Source organism: Aulostomus chinensis, chromosome 9, assembly GCF_037954235.1.
Source record: "Aulostomus chinensis isolate RoL2024-O1b breed Wild chromosome 9, RoL_Achi_v1.0, whole genome shotgun sequence".
NCBI lineage: Eukaryota > Metazoa > Chordata > Actinopteri > Syngnathiformes > Aulostomidae > Aulostomus > Aulostomus chinensis.
The window spans coordinates 376,356-396,597 of NC_141328.1; the positions used below are offsets into that span (position 1 = coordinate 376,356).

The 20,242-nt window shown below is 46.6% G+C and overlaps 1 protein-coding gene across 4 annotated transcripts in view; it reads left to right on the forward strand.

Moving 5' to 3' along the window:
- Positions 1-20,242, forward strand: part of LOC147255275 (IQ motif and SEC7 domain-containing protein 1-like) — a 147,927-nt gene that overhangs the window by 117,618 nt on the left and 10,067 nt on the right. For all 4 annotated transcript variants that reach the window (XM_086212867.1, XM_086212868.1, XM_086212869.1 and 1 more), the window contains 10 exons: positions 2,866-3,470; positions 4,677-5,558; positions 9,353-9,511; positions 9,588-9,710; positions 9,812-9,978; positions 11,380-11,519; positions 11,758-11,883; positions 14,914-15,013; positions 16,205-16,366; positions 16,579-16,806. In XM_086212867.1, coding sequence (XP_086068993.1) covers positions 2,866-3,470; positions 4,677-5,558; positions 9,353-9,511; positions 9,588-9,710; positions 9,812-9,978; positions 11,380-11,519; positions 11,758-11,883; positions 14,914-15,013; positions 16,205-16,366; positions 16,579-16,806 — 2,692 coding nt within the window. The remainder of the gene's footprint in view (positions 1-2,865; positions 3,471-4,676; positions 5,559-9,352; positions 9,512-9,587; positions 9,711-9,811; positions 9,979-11,379; positions 11,520-11,757; positions 11,884-14,913; positions 15,014-16,204; positions 16,367-16,578; positions 16,807-20,242) is intronic.

Here is a 20,242-nt window from a genome sequence, read left to right on the forward strand (position 1 = left end):
ACAGTAGTGAGTGTATTAGTGTATTAGTTAGTACAGTCGTGAGTGTATTAGTTAGTACAGTAGTGAGTGTATTTGTGTATTAGTTAGTACAGTAGTGAGTGTATTAGTGTACTAGTTAGTACAGTAGTGAGTGTATTCATGTATTAGTTAGTACAGTAATGAGTGTATTAGTTAGTACAGTAGGGACTGCATTAGTTAGTACAGTAGTGAGTGTATTAGTTAGTACAGTAGTGAGTCTATTAGTTAGTACAGTAGTGAGTGTATTACTTAGTACAGTAGTGAGTGTATTAGTTAATACAGTAGTGAGTGTATTCATGTATTAGTTAGTACAGTAGTGAGTGTATTAGTTAGTACAGTATGGAGTGCATTAGTTAATACAGTAGTGAGTGTATTACTTAGTACAGTAGTGAGTGTATTAGTTAGTACAGTAGTGAGTGTGTGTGTGTGTGTGTGTGTGTGTGTGTGTGTGTGTGTGTGTGTGTGTGTGTACCTGGTTCCTGTTACCACTTTCCTGGTATAAACACCAACCTTATCAGGACCTCTAGTCCTCATGGAGACGAAAGCTGTTCCTGATGTGGCAGCAGAAGAAGGGTTGAGTAGACGTCAGGATCAGGATTAGGGGTTAGCCTTATGGGTTAGGTTGGATCTAGATGTTTTTCATATACCCACGTTTGTAGGTCTGGTGCACTGGCAACAGGGGCCAGAGACGGATGCCTGCTCCCGACGTGTTCCAGGTGAGAACGAGGCCAGTCCTAAATTAGTCGTCTTCCTCAGAGAGAATTTGTTTTATTATTATTTTAAGAGCGGGAGAAGGAAAAGGAGAAAAGGAAAGGAGAACAAAAAGGGGTTCATACAGGGAACAAAAGTCTGTAGTGGACTGGAAACAAAAAATAAAAAGATAAATGCAAATCCTCCTATAAACAAGAAAAGGAAAATATCAATCTAGATGATATGAATTAAAATATTCATCACAACAATTAAAAAACCCCAGGAGCAGCTTGGTTCAGAGGTAGCATGGTCGTCTAGCAACCAAAGGGTTGCTGGTTCGATCCCCACTTCCCCCGGTGACCATGTCCAAGTGTGTGCAAGACACTGAACCCCGAACTGCTCCTGATGGCCCTGTGATGGACTGGTGACCCGTCCAGGGTGAACCTGCCTCTCACCCAATGACAGCTGGCATAGGCTCCACCCCTCCATGACCCTTAATGGATAAGAGGTATAGAAAAATGGAGAGATGGATGATGAAGGGATGGATGATGGGTGGATGGATGATGATGGATGGATGATTGATGATGACAGATGGATGGATGGATGGATGGATGGATGGATGGATGATGGGTGGATGGATGATGATGATGATAGATAGATGGATGGATGATGATGATGATGATAGATGGATGGATGATTGATGATGATAGATGGATGGATGATTGATGATGATAGATGGATGACAGATGGATGGATGATTGATGTTGATAGATGGATGACAGATGGATGGATGATTGATGATGATAGATGGATGATGATGGATGGATGATGATAGATGGATGATAGATGGATGGATGGATGGATGGATGACAGATGGATGGATGATAGATAGATGGATAGATAGATGATAGATAGATTGATTGATAGATAGATAGATGGATAGATAGATAGATAGATAGATTGATAGATAGATAGATGATAGATAGATAGATGGATAGATGATAGATAGATTGATAGATAGATGATAGATAGATAGATAGATAGATAGATGGATAGATGATAGATAGATAGATTGATAGATAGATAGATGATAGATGGATAGATAGATAGATAGATGATAGATAGATAGATGGATAGATAGATAGATGATAGATAGATAGATGATAGATAGATGATAGATGATAGATTGATTGATAGATAGATAGATGATAGATGGATAGATAGATAGATGGATAGATGATCGATAGATAGATAGATAGATTGATTGATAGATGGATAGATGATAGATAGATTGATGGATAGATGATAGATGGATAGATGATAGATAGATGGATAGATGATAGATAGATAGATGGATAGATGATAGATAGATAGATTGATAGATAGATTGATAGATAGATGATAGATGGATAGATGATAGATAGATGATAGATAGATTGATAGATAGATGATAGATAGATAGATTGATAGATAGATAGATGGATAGATGATAGATAGATGATAGATAGATTGATAGATAGATAGATGGATAGATGATAGATAGATTGATAGATAGATTGATAGATAGATGATAGATAGATAGATTGATAGATAGATAGATGGATAGATGATAGATAGATGATAGATAGATTGATAGATAGATAGATAGATAGATAGATTGATAGATAGATTGATAGATAGATAGATAGATAGATAGATTGATAGATAGATGATAGATAGATTGATAGATAGATGATAGATAGATAGATTGATAGATAGATAGATGGATAGATGATAGATAGATGATAGATAGATTGATAGATAGATAGATGGATAGATGATAGATAGATTGATAGATAGATTGATAGATAGATGATAGATAGATAGATAGATAGATGATAGATAGATTGATTGATAGATAGATAGATAGATAGATAGATAGATGATAGATGGATAGATGATAGATAGATAGATGATAGATGGATAGATAGATAGATGGATGACAGATGGAAGGAAGAATTAAAATAATTTCAAATTCTTTTAGGATAAGAATTAGGGTCAGGATTAGGATTAAGATGTCCATGTGAATGCGAGTCAATGGAAAGTTCTAAAAAAGATTCACTGCACAAACCTCTGTGTGTGCATGTGTGTGTGTTTGTGTGTGTTTGTGTGTGTTAGGTTAAATCTCTGGCAGACTCAATGGATGACTCTCTCACCTGCCAGTCTGGTCGTGAAGACTCCCAAGAAGCAGGAGCAGAGGGAGAGGAGGATGAAGATGAGGAAGAGGGTGACGAAGATGAGGAAGAAGAGGAAGAGGAAGGGGAAGAGGATGAGGAGGAAGATGAGGATGATGATTATAGAGAGTGTGCATGGCGCAGCAGCAACGTGTCCTCCAGACATGTGGCAGGCCGGGTGGGAGGTGCAGGAGGAGGCACCACCATGCATGAGGACAGCACCGCCACCTCTTTCAGCGATGTCACCCTTTACATGGACGAGGGGTGCCTCCCTTCCTCACCCCTCTCCCGCCCACCATCCTCACCTCTCTCCCGCCCTGCGTCAAGCTCTGACACAGAATACTGGGGAGGAGGAGGAGGAGGTGGCGGAGTTGGAGGGAGGGAGGACAGCAGAGAGACAGAGGGAGGCAGCAATGCCAGCCGCCGGAGCAGCACCCCCTGCACTGAATGTCGCGGGGAATACCGAGGGAGAGCGGGGGGAGGAGGGGGACATCTTCCAGTCCTGACCATTGAACCACCCAGTGACAGCTCAGTCGACATGAGTGACAGGTCAGCTCAAACAATCACCAGAGACTTGTTGTTCAACTTAAAAAAAAATCAAGAAATATTTGAGTTAGAATGACACAAGAAAGAGTCCACAAATCTGTAAATAATTTCTCATGAAGCCCAGTGAAGTTATGTTTGGAAGTGCAGAAAAGCTCCCTTCCATATACATGGTGGTAGGGTGTTCTCCTAATAGAATGTCTGGTTCCCTCATTTCAAGGTCAGACGTGTGTTTACCAGCAGCTGAAGATATTAGAAGGTTCAGTTCTGGTTCCTTCCTAGGCTAACGTTAGCTTAGCACTGCTAACGTAGCATCCAGGCTTCCAGCATCATCAGAGGGTTCATTAGTGAAGATGATCTTGATGAACTGAACCTGGAAGATCATCAACTTTTGTTCACCAGAGCAGATTTACTGGTTCAATCACCACAATCACATGGAGCGATCCTATTGGCTGCTGGGGGAGGAGCCAGGAGATGACCACTTCCTGATGGTGGAGGAACCAGGAGATGAACACTTCCTGTTGGTGGAGGAACCAGGAGATGAACACTTCCTGTTAGTGGAGGAACCAGGAGATGACCACTTCTTGTTGGTGGAGGAACCATGGAAATGACCACTTCCTGACTACAAACATATTTCATCCCTGACATGATCACGTCCTCTTGGACTACAACAATCCTCCCTTGATAATACACAATACAGGGTGACTAATGCGTGCAGTTACTTGCAGCATAAGACAATAAAGACTTAAAACCTTGATGAATTAGCAACAAGATAATCAGCTGATCTCTGCTGACAGCTATTTAGCTTGTTCTCTAGAGATGTTGGAGTTTCCCAAACTGCATATATATGACTCATGTAATCTCTGACCTGCTTAGCATATATCCAATGAAAAACAAGTATTTCCCAGGTTCTTACAATCAGGGGTGTGCAGGCCTTTTGAAGCAGCTCCTCTGGTTCTGTGTGTTCTACCCCCTCCCCCCAGCACAAACTGAGCCATTTCTATGGACATTCTGTCATTGTAAATATGTGGAGGAGCAGACAGTACCCTAGCATGCCCTGCCTGAATGATTTGTACAGTGTAGCTTCTCCGATTGATTATATTGAACTGCCAGTTTAATCCCAATAGTCATTGTTCTCTCCATTGTGATAAATAAGCACTTTGAGGGCTTCTTCTTTCAGGATTATTGATATCAGTCACTTTAAACCCTCAGATCGGAGCGAGGCTCTATAGGACGCTTGGTGTACGAGCAGGAACCACCAGGAGTGGAGCGAGGAGGCGGTGACAGAGAGAGGAGGGGTGGAGGAGGGGAAGGAGAGAGTGGAGAGGATGAGCGAGGAGGTGGAGCAGGAAGCAGCGAAGCTGAATCGCCACAGGGAACCATCAAACACAAACCAAACGGTCGCTCTGTCGCCATGGCACAGGGACAGACTCGTAGCCCCGCCCCTGTTCCCCTGCCGATCCCCTCAGCTCGAACCCTACCGCCACACTCACTCCAGCACACCCATCCTCACCCGTCGCCGATCCCCCACCTCCCCACCATCCTCCACCACCACCACCACCCACAGTACAGCCAGCCACACATCATGCACATGCACCACAGCCATGGCAGTGGCCCCTACATCCAGCACGCACACCACTTTGCCCAGCACCACTACCACCACTTACACCACCAACACCACCACCTTCCCCATGCCTACCCAGAGCCCCCTTCTTCCCCATTGCCGTCCCCTATACCCCCACTCACACCACTTTCGCCACTGCCACCGCCGCTCACACCCTCCGCCAATCTCCCCAACATGGAGGCCCAGCAGCTGCAGCATCACTCACACCTCCACCACCACCACCTGCTCTGCTCAGATGGAGATAATGAGAGTGTGAACTCCACCACCACCAACTCCAATGATGACACCACTGTTAACAACTGCAGCTCGGGCTCCTCATCGCGTGACAGCCTGCGGGAGCCAATGGGTGGAGCCACACTGGGGAAGCAGACGTATCAGAGAGAGAGCCGCCACAGCTGGGACTCGCCCGCCTTCAACAACGATGTGGTGCAGCGGCGGCAGTATCGCATTGGACTGAACCTCTTCAATAAGTGAGACCATGTTTTTGCTCAGTTAAGGGACATTTGAAAAAAGATTTAACAAGCAAAATGTGTCTGACTCATCAAATATGGTTTGATTTATTAATTACCAGAATGAAATAACAAGAAAAAACAATCAAATGAGAGAGAGTCAATCACAAGTTCCAGGTCGTCGTTGTTCTCCTCCTCCTCCTCCGCTTTATCCGGTGGGTCCGGGTCGCGGGGGCAGCAGCCGCAGCAAGGAAGCCCAGATTGTCCTCTCCCAGCCACTTCCACCAGCTCTTCCGGGGGAATCCCGAGGCATTCCCAGGCCAGCCCAGAGATATAATCCCTCCAGCGTGTCCTGGGTTGGCCTTGGGGCCTCCTCCCGGTTGGGCATGCCTGGAACACCTCCCAAGGGAGGCGTCCAGGGGGCATCCTCACCAGATGCTCGAACCACCTCCACTGACTCCTCTACCTGGAGGAGCAGCAGCTCTACTCTGAGTCCCTCCTGAAGGACTGAGCTTCTCACCCTGTCTCTAAGGGAGAGCCCAGCCTCCCTGAGGAGGAAACTCATTTCAGCCGCTTGTATTCGCGATCTCGTTCTTTCGGTCATTACCCAAAGCTCATGACCACAGGTGAGGGTTGGAACGTAGATTAACCGGTAAATCGAGAGCCTCGCCGTCTGGCTAAGCTCCCTCGTCACCACAACGGACTGGTTTAGCACCCGCATCACTGCGGACGCCGCCCCAATCCGCCTGTCAATCTCCCGCTTCACCCAACCCTCACTCGTGAACAAGACCCCGAGATACTTAAACTCCTCCACCTGAGATAGGACCTCCCCCCCAACCTGGAGTGGGCAAACCACCCTTTTCCAGCTGAGGACCATGGCCTCAGACTTGGAGTTGCTGATTCTCATCCCAGCCGCTTCACATTCGGCTGCAAACTGTCCCAGCAAGAGCTGGAGGTCACTGCCCGATGGCGCTAAGAGGACTATGTCATCCGCAAACAGCAGAGACGACACCCTCCCGCCACCGAACTCCATCAGCGGGCTGCGCCTAGAAATTCTGTCCATAAAGGTTATGAACAGAACCGGTGACAAAGGGCAGCCTTTGCGGAATCCAACCCTCACTGGGAACAAGTCCGACTTACTGCCGGCAACGCAGACCAGACTCTTGCTCCTCCGGTAGAACAACCGAATGGCCCTTTGTAAAGAGCCATCCACCCCATACTCCCGGAGTACCCCCCCCCCCCCCCACAGGGTGCTGCTGGGAACACGGTCGTAAGCCTTCTCCAGGTCCACAAAACACATGTGGACTGGTTGGGCAAACTCCCATGCCCCCTCCAGCACCCTAGCGAGGGTGAAGAGCTGATCCACAGTTCCACGGCCGGGACGAAAACCACATTGCTCCTCCTCTATCTGAGGTTCTACTATCGCCCTGAACCTCCTCTCCAGTGCCCTGGCGTAGACCTTTCCAGGGAGGCTGAGTAGTGTGATCCCCTGATAGTTGGAACACACCCTCTGGTCCCCTTTCTTAAAGAAGGGGACCACCACCCCTGTCTGCCACTCCAAAGGCACTGCCCCTGATGTTCACGCAATGTTGCAGAGACGTGTCAGCCAGGACAGCCCCACAACATCCAGAGCCTTGAGATACCCAGGGCAGATCTCATCCACCCCCAGGGCTCTGCCACCACGGAGTTGCTTAACTGCCTCTGCGACTTCTGCCCTGGAGATTGGATGACCCCCCCCCCCCCTTTGTGGTCAAAGCTCTGCCGGAGGTGGGAGTTGAAGATCGTTCTGACTGGTTCTTCTTTCAGGCGTTCCCAACAAACCCTCACTACTCGTTTGGGCCTGCTGGGTCTGCGCGGCATCTTCCCCTGCCACCTGATCCAACTCACCACCAGATGGTGATCAGTTGACACGCTGTCATTGCCCACGTGAGCGTTGAAGTCTCCCAGTAGGACAATGGAGTCCCCAGCCAGGGCACCATCCAGTACCCTTCCCAAGGACGCCAAAAAGGGTGGATACTCTGAACTGGTGTTCGGCGCATAAGTGCAGACCACTGTCAGGACCCGCTCCCCGACCCAGAGGCACAGGGAAGCAACCCTTTCGTCCACCGGGGTAAACCCCAACGTACAGGCAGAGAGTCTAGGGGCAACCAAAAAGCCCACCCCCGCCCTCCGCCCCTCACCTGGAGCAACTCCAGCAAAAGAGAGAGTCCAACCCCTCTCAAGGACTCGGGTTCCAGACCCAGAGCTATGTGTCGAGGTGAGGCCGACTATATCTAGCAGCTAACGCTCAACCTCTTCCACCAGCTCCAGCTCCTTCCCCGCCAGAGAGGTAACGTTCCATGTCCCAAAAGCCAGCTTCCATGCCTGGGGTTTAGACAGCCGAGGCCCCCGCCTTGGACTGCCACCCAAGCCACATTGCAACAGACCCCTCCAGTTCCTCCTATGGGCGGTGGGTCCAAGGGAGGACGTGCTCGTGACGCCTTTTCGGGCTTTCCCACGGATCAAGGCCCAGCCACCAGGCGCTCGCCTTCGAGCCCCTACCCCAGGCCTGGCTCCAGGGCGGGGCCTCGGTGCCCCTCCGGGCAGGGTACACACAACACTGGATGTCTTCTCCATGAGGGGTCTGTTGAACCGTTCTTTGTCGGCCCTTCGCCTAGAACCAGTCTGCCTTGGGTGACCCTACCAGGGGCAAAATGCCCCCGACAGCATAGCTCCGAGGGTCACCGGGGCACTCAAACTCCTCCACCATCTGGTACCAGTAGGAGGTCATTGGTAACTTTGACTAGTTCTGTTTCTGTGGTAGGATGAACCTGGAACCTGACTGAAATCATTTAATCAGCTGTTGCTGTGGAGAAGTCACAGAGCTGTTTAGCAACTGCTTTCTCCAGAACCTTGGAGAGAAAAGGAAGATGTGATGTTGGTCTGTAGTTGGTAGAATTTCTGGATCCAGGCTTGTTTTTGAGGAGGGTTTACTTCCTGCTACTTTAAAGGACTGTGGGACGGAACCAGATACCAGCACCACATTGATCATATCTAAGAGGGAGGGGCTAACGAGGGGTAGAGATCTGAATCTGAGGTTCACTAGTCATCTGTCTGGATTGAGAAGACCTGGATTAAACCAGATGCCCATGAGGGTTTGAAAACAGCATATTCTAGTTTGATTTTCAGGGTTTGGCCTTCTACGAATTTATTGTTTTCTATTTAACATTTGGGATATGCCAGTATTTGTGGATATTATTGCTATGGGTACAAAATCTTTGGTTATGCATCTTGAAGCAGCTTTTAACGTAAGTTTAAGAGTTAGCATCATACTGGCTTTCACCTGTTTATGGCTAGATGCCTCAATGTGCTTGCTTTTAGCCTGCAAACTAACAATACGATGCACCTCGTCTAACTTCCTGAAATAAGTCAAGGTCTTTATTTATACTTTTATTTAATTCCTTTTACCCCTGTTTTTCTCATCACTCATTTTATGTCTCTCATTCAGCCAACTGAGCCCTCCTGGTCGTAGCTCTGCCCCCTCTGCTGTGGACAACCACATGCTTCCACAAGTGGAGGCGTCAGCAGGAGGATCACGCTATTACCCCTTACTGGGATTCCCGGATACTAATTGCTCATTTGCCATTTTCTGTCACTTTTTAATTCATCATTAGTTTGCAAAACTACTGTACCTGCCTCAACCGAGGGCCATTTTATCATCTGGACCCCACCAGGCCTGCAAAAACACCACCTGAGCAACAACACTGAAGTTGAATTTAATAAGAAAAAACTCAAATGAAAAACAATTCATATATTCAGTCTCCCCTCTGCCACAGGAAGCCTGAGAAGGGGATCCAGTACCTGATTGAGAGAGGGTTTGTGTCGGACACACCAGTGGGCATCGCCAGGTTCATCCTGGAGAGGAAAGGCCTGAGCAGACAGATGATAGGCGAGTTTCTGGGCAACCGGCAGCAGTTCAACAAGGACGTCCTGGAGTGAGTGAAGGGATTATGGGAGGTATCAGCTGGTTCATAGGGGAGATGCTGATAATGTTTATTCTTGCCCATGTAGCTGTGTTCTGGATGAGATGGATTTCTCAGGGATGGATCTGGATGATGCTCTGAGGAAGTTCCAGGCTCAGATCAAAGTTCAGGGTGAAGCTCAGCGGGTGGAACGGCTGGTGGAGGCCTTCAGGTACCAAACTCTACCACAGGTCTGACTTCCAGAGAGCACATGGTGTGATCGTTGTAGCCGGACTTAGACCTATATGACCTTTTCCTAATTTCTTCCTGCAGTCAGCGGTACTGTGTCTGTAACCCAGTGCTGATCCGTCAGTTCCAGAATCCTGACACCATCTTTATTTTGGCCTTCGCCATCATCCTCCTCAACACAGACATGTACAGCCCCAATGTCAAGCCCGAAAGGAAGATGAAGCTTGAGGACTTCATCAAGAACTTGCGCGGTCAGTTCATCTCTCGTCTGCCATTCCTGTTCTGTCAGTCAAAATGAGTCAGTCCTTACCATTAGAATCTTGGTAGTTCTCTGCTGACCAAGGACCCTTGAGGACACTTACAGGAAACTTCTTGATGTTTGGTTCTTGGTGCCGACAAATCAGAGCCTGTTGTGGGTATTGTTCTACTCTAGGGGTCGGCAACCTTTAACACTCATAGAGCCATTTCGACCCGGTTTCAATGGAAAAGACAACACTGGGAGCTGCAAACACTTTTTATATTTCACACAATTTCTGGACTACAAGCCGCACCAGTGAAATTTAGGTAAAAAACAAGTGTGTGTGTGTGTGTGTGTGTGTGTGTGTGTGTGTGTATATATATATATATATATATATATATATATATATATATATATATATATATATATATATATATATATATATAGTGTAAGCCGCAGCATTCAAAGCAGGGGGAAAAAGTAACGGCTTATAGTCCAGAACTTACGGAGTATATATAATTTTATTTTAATATTTCGTGATCACAATAATCTTACAATTTACAACTACAATTAAACAAATTAACAAACACAAAGAAAATACTTCAGATATTGCGCAGTTTTGGTGTCGCTGGGCTTTCCACGCATGCCGGCTGCCTGCTGACACGTCGAGTGCTGTCAAACGTCTCTGAAGAAGGCGAATGCTGATCACCGAAACTGCACAAGGACTGAGGAAAGAAGTTAAAAACTTTGACTTAATAAGAAGACATGATCCACGTTTTTGAGACAAATAACATCCACTTCAATCGGACACTTATAATTTATTTTCCCAATCCACGCAGAGCCGCAACATAAGGATAAAAGAGCTGCATGCGCCTCCAGAGCCGCGGGTTGCCGACCCCTGTAGGAGAACCCCATCTATCCGGAAGGGAACTTTTCTCAACATTAGGGGGGCCTCCCTGAGTCTGGATGGGCTCCTCTTTGTCTAGATGAAGGTCAAGAATTTCGGATCATGCAGTTCTTCTTCAGTTGTGCAAGAGGATTCTTTTTTATCCCAGTTTATCCTGGCTGGATTTCTTCCCTGAATGTTACAGCGTCTTCCAGCCAGAGGAGAGCACCCCTTGCACCTTTGACCATCAATACTGTGTCGTGCCTATTTCACAGAAAATATAATTACCAAAAATGTAGTTTAGTCACTTTACCCAGATGCCAGCCAAATGACATTGGACCTGTTCTGAAAATGGCTCCTGTTAATGCTAATACTAAAATGCTAACTAACTAATGCTAACCATCGGCACATAATTGCATTAGCATGTTTACATGTAACAGAGCTGCCTGTATGTAGACTTGGAGTGTTAATTGTGGATTTGATATAGTTGCATATTTGAAACTGAACTCTTACCTGTGTTCTCCTCAGGCGTTGATAACGGTCAGGACATCCCGAGGGACCTGCTCGTTGCCATCTATGGAAGGATCCAGAAGTGGGAGCTGCGGACCAATGATGACCACGTGTCACAGGTCCAGGCAGTGGAGAGGATGGTGGTCGGAAAAAAGCCTGTAAGAGGAAAAATGTGTTCATGTGATCCAAATTTGAGTTAAATCTACTTTATCATCTTCCCAATCAATGGTATCCAGCAGGAATGAAACCCTAGACCACAGTAGTGCATCGTCACAAGACTCAAGACCTTCCTGTAAATTTCTCAGAACAAGAGAATCTTCATATGGTGTGTGTGTGTGTGTGTGTGTGTGTGTGTGTGTGTGTGTGTGTGTGTGTGTGTGTGTGTGTTTTATACAGGTGCTGTCACTGCCTCACCGCCGGCTGGTGTGCTGCTGTCAACTGTTTGAGGTTCCCGATCCAAACCGAGCTCAGCGGAGTGGCGTCCATCAGAGAGAAGTCTTCCTGTTCAACGACCTGCTGATGGTAAATGACATGCTCTTTAGCGACAGTGCCATTGATGCTGCTAACTATGACCAGAAGCTGCTGATGACATGATGGAGGTAAATGGACAGTTGGTAGATTTCCTCCTTGTCTCTCTACTTCTTTTGAGTTGAAAGAAGAAATTGTTTGAGGTCTGTTTATTTGAGAGATAAAGGACAAATCCTGATGAAAGAAAAGGCTGAGTTTTCAAATGGTGGTGTGGGAGGCTGAGGTCATGCCATGGAGGCCAAATGTTATTGGACCATGTGTTACACCATTCAAGTTGACTAGACTAGAATAGAATAGATCTTTATTGTCATTGCTTAATTGAACATGAAACAACGAAATTGGAGCTTCACCACTGGCGTATAAATGCCCAGTACAAAAAAAAATCCCACTAAACAAATTAGAATCTAAATATATAAATAACAATATCTGTGCAATAGTGCTAGTGCAACTGCAACAGTACAGCAACAGTCCAGTTACAGTTGTCTAGTGGATGGGAAGAAAAAGTAACGCAGCAATGCAAAGTCCAGCTCATAATTATTGTGTTAGTGGATGTAGAAGTTATATCAGATGGGTGGGAACGGATGGGGGGTGGATGGGGGGAACTGCGGTCCTGCAGTGGATGGAATCGTGTGCAGTGCAGCAATGCCAAGTCCAGGTCACAGTTACATTTGCAGTGCTGATGTGGGAGTTATGGCACAGAGAGTTGGGGATGGATGGGCTGCACGGTGGTGCAGTGGTCAGCACTGTGGCCTCACAGCAAGAAGGTTCTGGGTTTGAGTCCCGGGCGCGGGATCTTTCTGGGTGAGTCTCCATGTTCTCCCTGTTCCTGCTGGGTTCTCTCTGGTACTCCAGCTTCCTCCACAGTCCAAAGACATCAATTTGGGGACGAGGCTGATTGATTCTCTAAATTGACCGTAGGTGTGAATGTGAGTGTGAATGGTTGTTTGTCTATATGTTGGCCCTGTGATGGACTGGCGACCTGTCCAGGGTGAACCCCGCCTCTCGCCCGTAGATGCTGGGATAGGCTCCACCCCCCCGCGACCCTTATTAGTGAGGAATAAGCAGAAGATGACGATGGATGGAGGTGGGGATGGGGAGTTCGGGGGGCAGATTGTTTGTTAAGCAGCCTGACACCCTGTGGATAGAGGCTGCTAGTCAGTCGGCAAGTTCTGGACTGGATAGATTGGAATCTTCCACCAGAGGGCAGTTGTTGGAAAAGATGATGCGCTGGGTGGAACTGGTCCTATAGGGTGTTACTCACATGCTGTAGGCAGTGGGAGGGGAAGACAGTGGAGATCTAGATCTGGGGAGACTCGTCCCAATGATGCTCCCTGCAGCCTTGACCACTTTGACCACTCTGTGGAGGGTCCCTAGTGCAGCTGGAAAAGCACACCCGGAGTCTGAGCTGAGCACACTCTCTACAGCGCAGCGGTAGAAGTTGACCATCAGGCCCTGTAGGAGTTTTGCCCATTTAAGTTTCTGTAGGTAGAAGAGGTGTCGCTGTGCCTTCCCTGCAGCAGAGGTTGGTCCTCCAGGACAGGCCTCATCGGGAATGAGGAGGCGGAGACTGGGTGAGATGTCCCATCCTGCTGGAATCGATGATCATTTCCTTGGTCTCCGATGTGTTGAGTGCTAGGTTGTGATTGCTGCACCACGCCACCAACCTCTCGACCTCTGTCCTGTATGAGGTCTCATCATTTCCTGTGATGAGGCCCAGTACTGTTTTGTCGTCTGCAAATTTCACCATGAGGTTAGATGGAGAGGAAGAGCAACAGTTGTGAGAAAAGTGTGTAGAGAAGTGGGCTGAGCATGCAACCCTGGGGGACCTCGGTGTTGACGGGCAGGGTGGGGAAATGTGCTTTCCCATTCTGACATGTTGTGTGCGGTTTGTTAGAAAGTCCAAAATCCAGTTACATAATGTTGTGTTCAGTGGAGCTTGATAGGCAGGGTAGTGTTGAAAGCAGAACTAAAGTCAACCAAAAGGAGTCACCCATATGTGCTCTAGATGTTGGAGTAGTGTGGAACACAATCGTGATACCATCCTCCAGGCTAACTGCTTTTGATCGAATGATGGCGGTGCGGTGGCTTCATGACCAGTCTCTCAAAGTATTTTGCACAGATAGGGGTGAGTGTCACAGGCCTGCATGACTACAGGCCTGTGACACTCGGTTTCTTGTTGCTGTCTAACTGTTCGTGGGTATTTGTTCTTTCCTCACAATTATGGATTTTAGTGGAAAAGAGAGAGAAAGATGTAATTTAGCATAAGAGTCTTTCTCACGCACATTGTCTCACGTGCCCCCAAATCATTTGAACTCTGTGTGTGTGTGTGTGTGTGTGTGTGTGTGTGTGTATGTGTGTGTGTGCTTTGTGGAACTATTTTTTGATTTATTCACATACAAAGCCCCCTGGAGCCAGAGGATCCTCTCCCATGCAGATAAGGAGCCCCACTTCATCCCCTAATGCCTTGTCCAATTTAATGCTGCTCCAGAAATGTCATGAAGTCTGATGAGTCCGACTGCCTGAGTCCTACGCAGGAGAACCCGAGCTGGATTTGTCAGCAAGTTTTATATCTCGAGTCTGAGTCTCGTGTTTTACCAACAACGATAAAGTCTGAGTCTGTTTGTGAGTTTGAAGCTTCTCACAGCATCAACAAGGTTGATGGAGCCTTTTCGCCTGTTTTGGGTGTTCCTTTTTGTTTTCAGGCACTTTTACTGGTTCAGCATTTGGAGCTGTAGACAAGACTCTTTTTCAGCAAAGGAACTCTGATGAAGTCCAATGTTGCTTGGCAGCAGACAAACAAGGCCTGAGATGAATCCAAATGGATCAAGTGGAGCAGCCTGTCTCCAAACTCTCTACACCTACAGTGCTTTCAGCTTCATGAGGCTGTAGACCAGGGATATATCAGAGGAAAGAGCTGCTTTAGTTCTAGATTCTTCTGCTCTCGTTCATGTATTGTGGTTTAGGTGGTGTTAGTTTTTGTCTTGTCTTTTTTTGTGGCAATTCTTCTCTTTTCTTCCTCCTCAGGTGACCAAGATCTTTCAAAAGAAGAAGACCTCAGTGACGTACAGTTTCAGACAATCATTTCCTCTGGTGGACATGCAGGTGCACACCTTCCAAAACACCTGTAAGTGTTCAGGTCTTAAACTTGGATTTATCATTAAGCTCAAACCTCCAAATGAAGGAGGAAGAAGAGGAGGAGAAGGAGAAACTCATCTTTGAGTAGGAAAATATTAAATTATCATTCGTTCAGGTGTGTCAGAGTTGTGAGACGTGCCTCTGAGCTGTTGGAGATTCAGCGATTGTTGTCTTTGGTTTGTTGGTTAATTGTTATTGTTGACGGATCTGTGGAGCTGGCAGACCAAAACTGTGACAGGACAGATTGTACCATATGAGTCATCAGTACACTTGTCCATCTGATAGCTGCTTGTGTGTGTGTGTGTGTGTGTGTGTGTGTGTGTGTGTGTGTGTGTGTGTGTGTTATAGGTGCTGTCACTGTGTTTTGGAGGGAGCTAAGAACTCATATTCTTTATGTTGTGTGTTTACTCACTTAAATTTCAGGAACAACTGGTAAGACCCCTGATTTGGAGTCTTGGAGTAGCCTTTGTTTGTCTCAGGTGTAACAGGTGTTCTTGATTAACACAAACACACAACTGTTACAGCCAATCAGATAGCGAAGGCAAGAAGATCAGGCTGTTAAATGATTTAGTGTTACACAACTATGTTTGTGGTCTCACTAAGCTAACCACTGATTTCTGGTGCTGAATAGCAAATGTCAGCACGTTAACATCATACAGGCTAAGCATGAACATGTTAGCATCATGCAGCTCACAGGAGTAATGTTGGTAACTCTTACTTTCATCGCAAATAAATACAGTACAATTTGTTGCTGCATACTGCATGTCAGGGATGTGATGGTAAATTTGTAGTCCAACCAGATGTGATCACGTCAGGGACGAGGTTTTTTTGTGTTATGTTTTTGCACTTCTGCACCAGTGAATTCCATCGGCCAGTAGTATTACGTTCTCAGGTTGTCCATCCCTACGTGTCCAAGACCCACTTTTTCAATCACATGATGTGTCAGGAACACCTGGAGGGAATTTGGCTCAAATGAAAAGTTTTTGTGGGTCAAAGGTCACTGTGACAGGCACACAGCGCAGTGGTATACAAGAGTGATAGTTCTGAATAAGGAATTATCTGACAATATGACGGCATCTACTTTTTTCTGTCAAATACAGGCCATGTGCTATTCTGGTCTTCCTGGGCGTGTTGGGGGTGGAGCTCACAGTGAGTAACTGTCTTCTTGTGTCTGGCCTAGACTACCCTCACGGTATCAGGCTGACATCAGCCAACCCCGGAGGAGAGAGGAAGGTGCTGATTGTCTTCACAGCTCCGAGCCAGCAGGACCGAGCACGCTTCACCTCTGACCTCCGGGAGAGCATCGCAGAGGTCCAGGACATGGAGAAGTACAGGGTGGAGTGTGAGTGTCCTGGTAGCCTCTCCAAGGGGACGCTACCATTCAGACTTAGACTTGGACTTTCATCAGTCATTGTCAAAAACAGTGTAAAAGAAGTTGGAGCAGCTCTCAAACAGTAAAGAGGACAGTATAAACATCCACACATTAAAAAAAAAAAAGTCACTATATTTTTTAATGTCTGCTTGTCTCCTGCTTGAATGTCTCGGTCCCTCCAGCTGAACTTGAGAAGCAGAAAGGTGTGATGCGTCCCGGCATGTTGATGGGGGGTGGACCAGGAGGTGGGGGGATGCTGGTTGGAGGAGCCAACACAGGTAGTGGGCCCGTAAAGAGTGAGGTGGTCAATGGAACCCTGGGCCGGCCAAGCCTTGATGACACATACGCATCGGTGGATGGACTGAAACGCACGGCGCTTAGCTCCTCCCTGAGAGACCTCTCTGACACAGGTGAGAACCCCAATTACGCTGGTTCTGCTGGTTTCACGTTCATACAGAGGTTTGGAAGCTGTAGAACTCAGGACTGGACCATCAGATGTAGACCATTATAAAGGTCTATATCTGATGGTCTAATGTGTATGGATGAAGACTCACAAAGGCATCAGCTAACATATTTCTGTGGACCACTGATGTCCAGATCTCACTTCTGTGCTCCATGTGAGCGGGATGCAGGACTCCTGTAGGTACCACCTGGATTCAAGGCAAGTGTGGAAGGTGAGAGTCCAGCCTGGACCCTGCCAGGGGAGTCTGGAACTTCGATCTCTTCGATATTTTTGCCCAGAGTACAATGAAAAAGAAGAACCTTTGCCACAGACGTAGACTGTTGACAGGGTGCTTGCAAATCCAAGCTAACAGGCTACGACTGTCTTAGCAACAACCTCTTTAGTGTGCCATACGGATAGTCTTCCAGTTGGGTTAGCCTGTCAGCCTGGACTAAAATGGTAAATGGACTCAGTTTTATTCAGCGCTTTTCTACCTCAGCAGCACTCAAAGCGCTTTACAGTGTCGTCTCATTCACCCGTTCACTCACACACTGATGGTGGAGCTGCCATGCAAGGTGCCAACCTACTCATCAGGAGCAATTATGGGTTCAGTATCTTGCTCGAGGACACTTGGACATGGTCACCAGGGGAAGTGGGGATCGAACCAGCGACCCTTTGGTTGCTAGATGGCCACTCTACCCCTGAGCCACACCACCCGACTAACCATTGGTGTTCCTACCGCCAGCATGGCATGGCAGCCTTGAGATGAATGTGTGTGTAGTGTTAGTCAGAACCAGCAGTTGTAGCTTCAGTACAGCAGCAGAGAGCCAGTCCTGAGTTAGACTAGCCCAGCAGTTTTTGGGCCCAGATCAACCGAGTGAGCTGCCGGTTGGAAAAACATGCAGGGAGTCTGCACCTGGATTGATAAACTTCGTACAGAGAGTTCTTTTTTCCTTGGTACTAGGTAATTCCAGCTTGTCCATTTTTTACTGATAGTTCATATAATACTCCTGCGATGTTACCCATACTGCCATATGCTGGCAGCGTTACATAACCTATTTTATACACTCCATCTGATATGAAATAGGTCATGTGATTTACACATATATACAAATTTCCAAGTGAACATGAATGTTAAACAAAACCAACCTCAAAGACTGCAATATACTAACGAGGGACCTATCTGATCATAACCCTATCTCTCTATCCCTGCAGGTGAAGAGGAAAAAATGAACCACTCTGTGGAAACTTAATTCAAATAGACTAAATGACCCTGCCATAGTCTCTAAAATAAAGCAAGACATTAAAGAATTTTTAGAAATTAACGACACAGGAGAGGTATCAGCAATAATGTTATGGGATACACTTAAAGCTGCACTGAGAGGTAAATTAATTTCTATCACTTCTCACCTAAAAAGATCCAAAGGACAAAAACTATCTGATCTACAAATGAGGTTAAAATTGAAGCAACAGGAAGATATTAACAATCCAAACCCTGATGCAAAGCAGGAAATTAAAAAATTGCAGGGGGAAATTGATGATATATACACACAGGAGGTTCAAAAGAATCGAACCTTCCTAAGACAAAAATATTACGAGATAGGAGGGAAATCAGCAAAATACCTGGCGTATAAACTACAGAAGCAACAGGAGGACAGTACAATTTTCAAAATTAAGAATCCCAAAATTCCCAAAAAGAAACCAAAATTAGAAAGGATTCAGGAATGTTTGGAGATCTTTTATCGGGCTCTATACTCACAACCAGATGCCGCGGGGGAGGATGGCATTGATGCTTTTCTCAATAATTTAGACTTACCCTCACTCTCGGATGTTGAAAATGAGAACCTAACTAAACCGATTTCAACAGAGGAAATTAATGCAGCCGTCACCAGATTAAAAACTGGGAAAGGCAGTTGGACCTGATGGGGACGATTCTCAATGGTATCGCATCTTAAGAACAGAACTAGTTCCACTACTGTTGAAGACATTTAACCACGCCCTCCGGGAGGGAGAAATCCCACCCTCTTAGAGGGAGGCCACTATTTCAGTTGTCCCAAAGGAGGGGGAAGATAGTTGAGATTGTGGGAATTACCGACCAATGAGTGTTCTCAACCTAGATAAAAACTAATTCTTCCATCCTTGCTGGCAGACTGGAGAAGGTGCTGCCAGACCTCATTAAATTAGATCAGACTGGTTTTACACACCACAGGCAAACAACAGATGATACCAGAAGAACCCTGCACATCCTAGGACAAATAAAAAATGATAAAACTCAAGCAATTATAGGGAGTTTGGATGCTGAGAAAGCCTTCGACTCCGTCAGATGGGCATTCTTATACAAGACACTGGGGAAATTTGGATTCCAGAATAAATTTATTAGAATAATTCAGGCGCTATATGACAGACCCTCAGCCCGTATCAGGGTCAATGGCGATCTGTCCGAGGCCTTTCTCTTGAATCGTGGATGCAGACAGGGCTGCGCAATTCCACCTCTTCTTTTCAATCTATTTATTGAAACACGAGGTCAATCAATAAGACAAAATCAAAATATTAAGGCTATCACCCTGTCAGGAGCTGAACATGAGGCAGCAATGTTCGCTGACGAGGTGCTGGTCTGCCTGGGCGACCCAGAGAATTCATTTAGTGAATTGATGTCTGCTTTGAATAATTTCAGTAAACTCTCTGGCTATAAAATCAATATCTTAAAAACTCAGGTCATGACCCTCAACTGTACGGCCTCCTCAACCTTTCGTAAGAAATTTAAGGTAAACTGGGACAACGAGAAAACAAAATATCCAGGGATGCATCTGGGGCTGCACGGTGGTGCAGTGGTCAGCACTGTGGCCTCACAGCAAAAAGTTCCGGGTTCGAGTCCCGGCTCGGGCACGGGGTCTTTCTGTGTGAGTCTCCATGTTCTCCCCGTGTCTGCGTGGGTTCTCTCTGGTACTCCAGCTTCCTCCCACAGTCCAAAGACATCAATTTGGGGACTAGGCTGATTGATTCTCTAAATTGACCGTAGGTGTGACTGTGAGTGTGAATGGTTGTTCGTCTCTATGTGTTGGCCCTGTGATGGACTGGTGACCTGCCAGGGTGAACCCCGCCTCTCAGCCGTTGATGCTGGGATAGGCTCGAGCCCCCCCCCCCCCCGACCCTTACTAGTGAGGAATAAGCGGAAGATGACGATGGATGGGATGCATCTGACCAGGGAAATCTCGAGGCTTTTCCAGGCAAATTATGTGCCAATTTCTCGGAAGTATAAAGACAGATTTACACAGATGGAACCTGATCCCCTTCTTGAGTCTCAGTTCTAGGACAAGCGCAATCAAGACGAATATCTTACCACGTCTACCTTTTCAGGAACCTTCCTATCGAAGTGAGTGAAAATCAGTTCAGGGAATGGGACA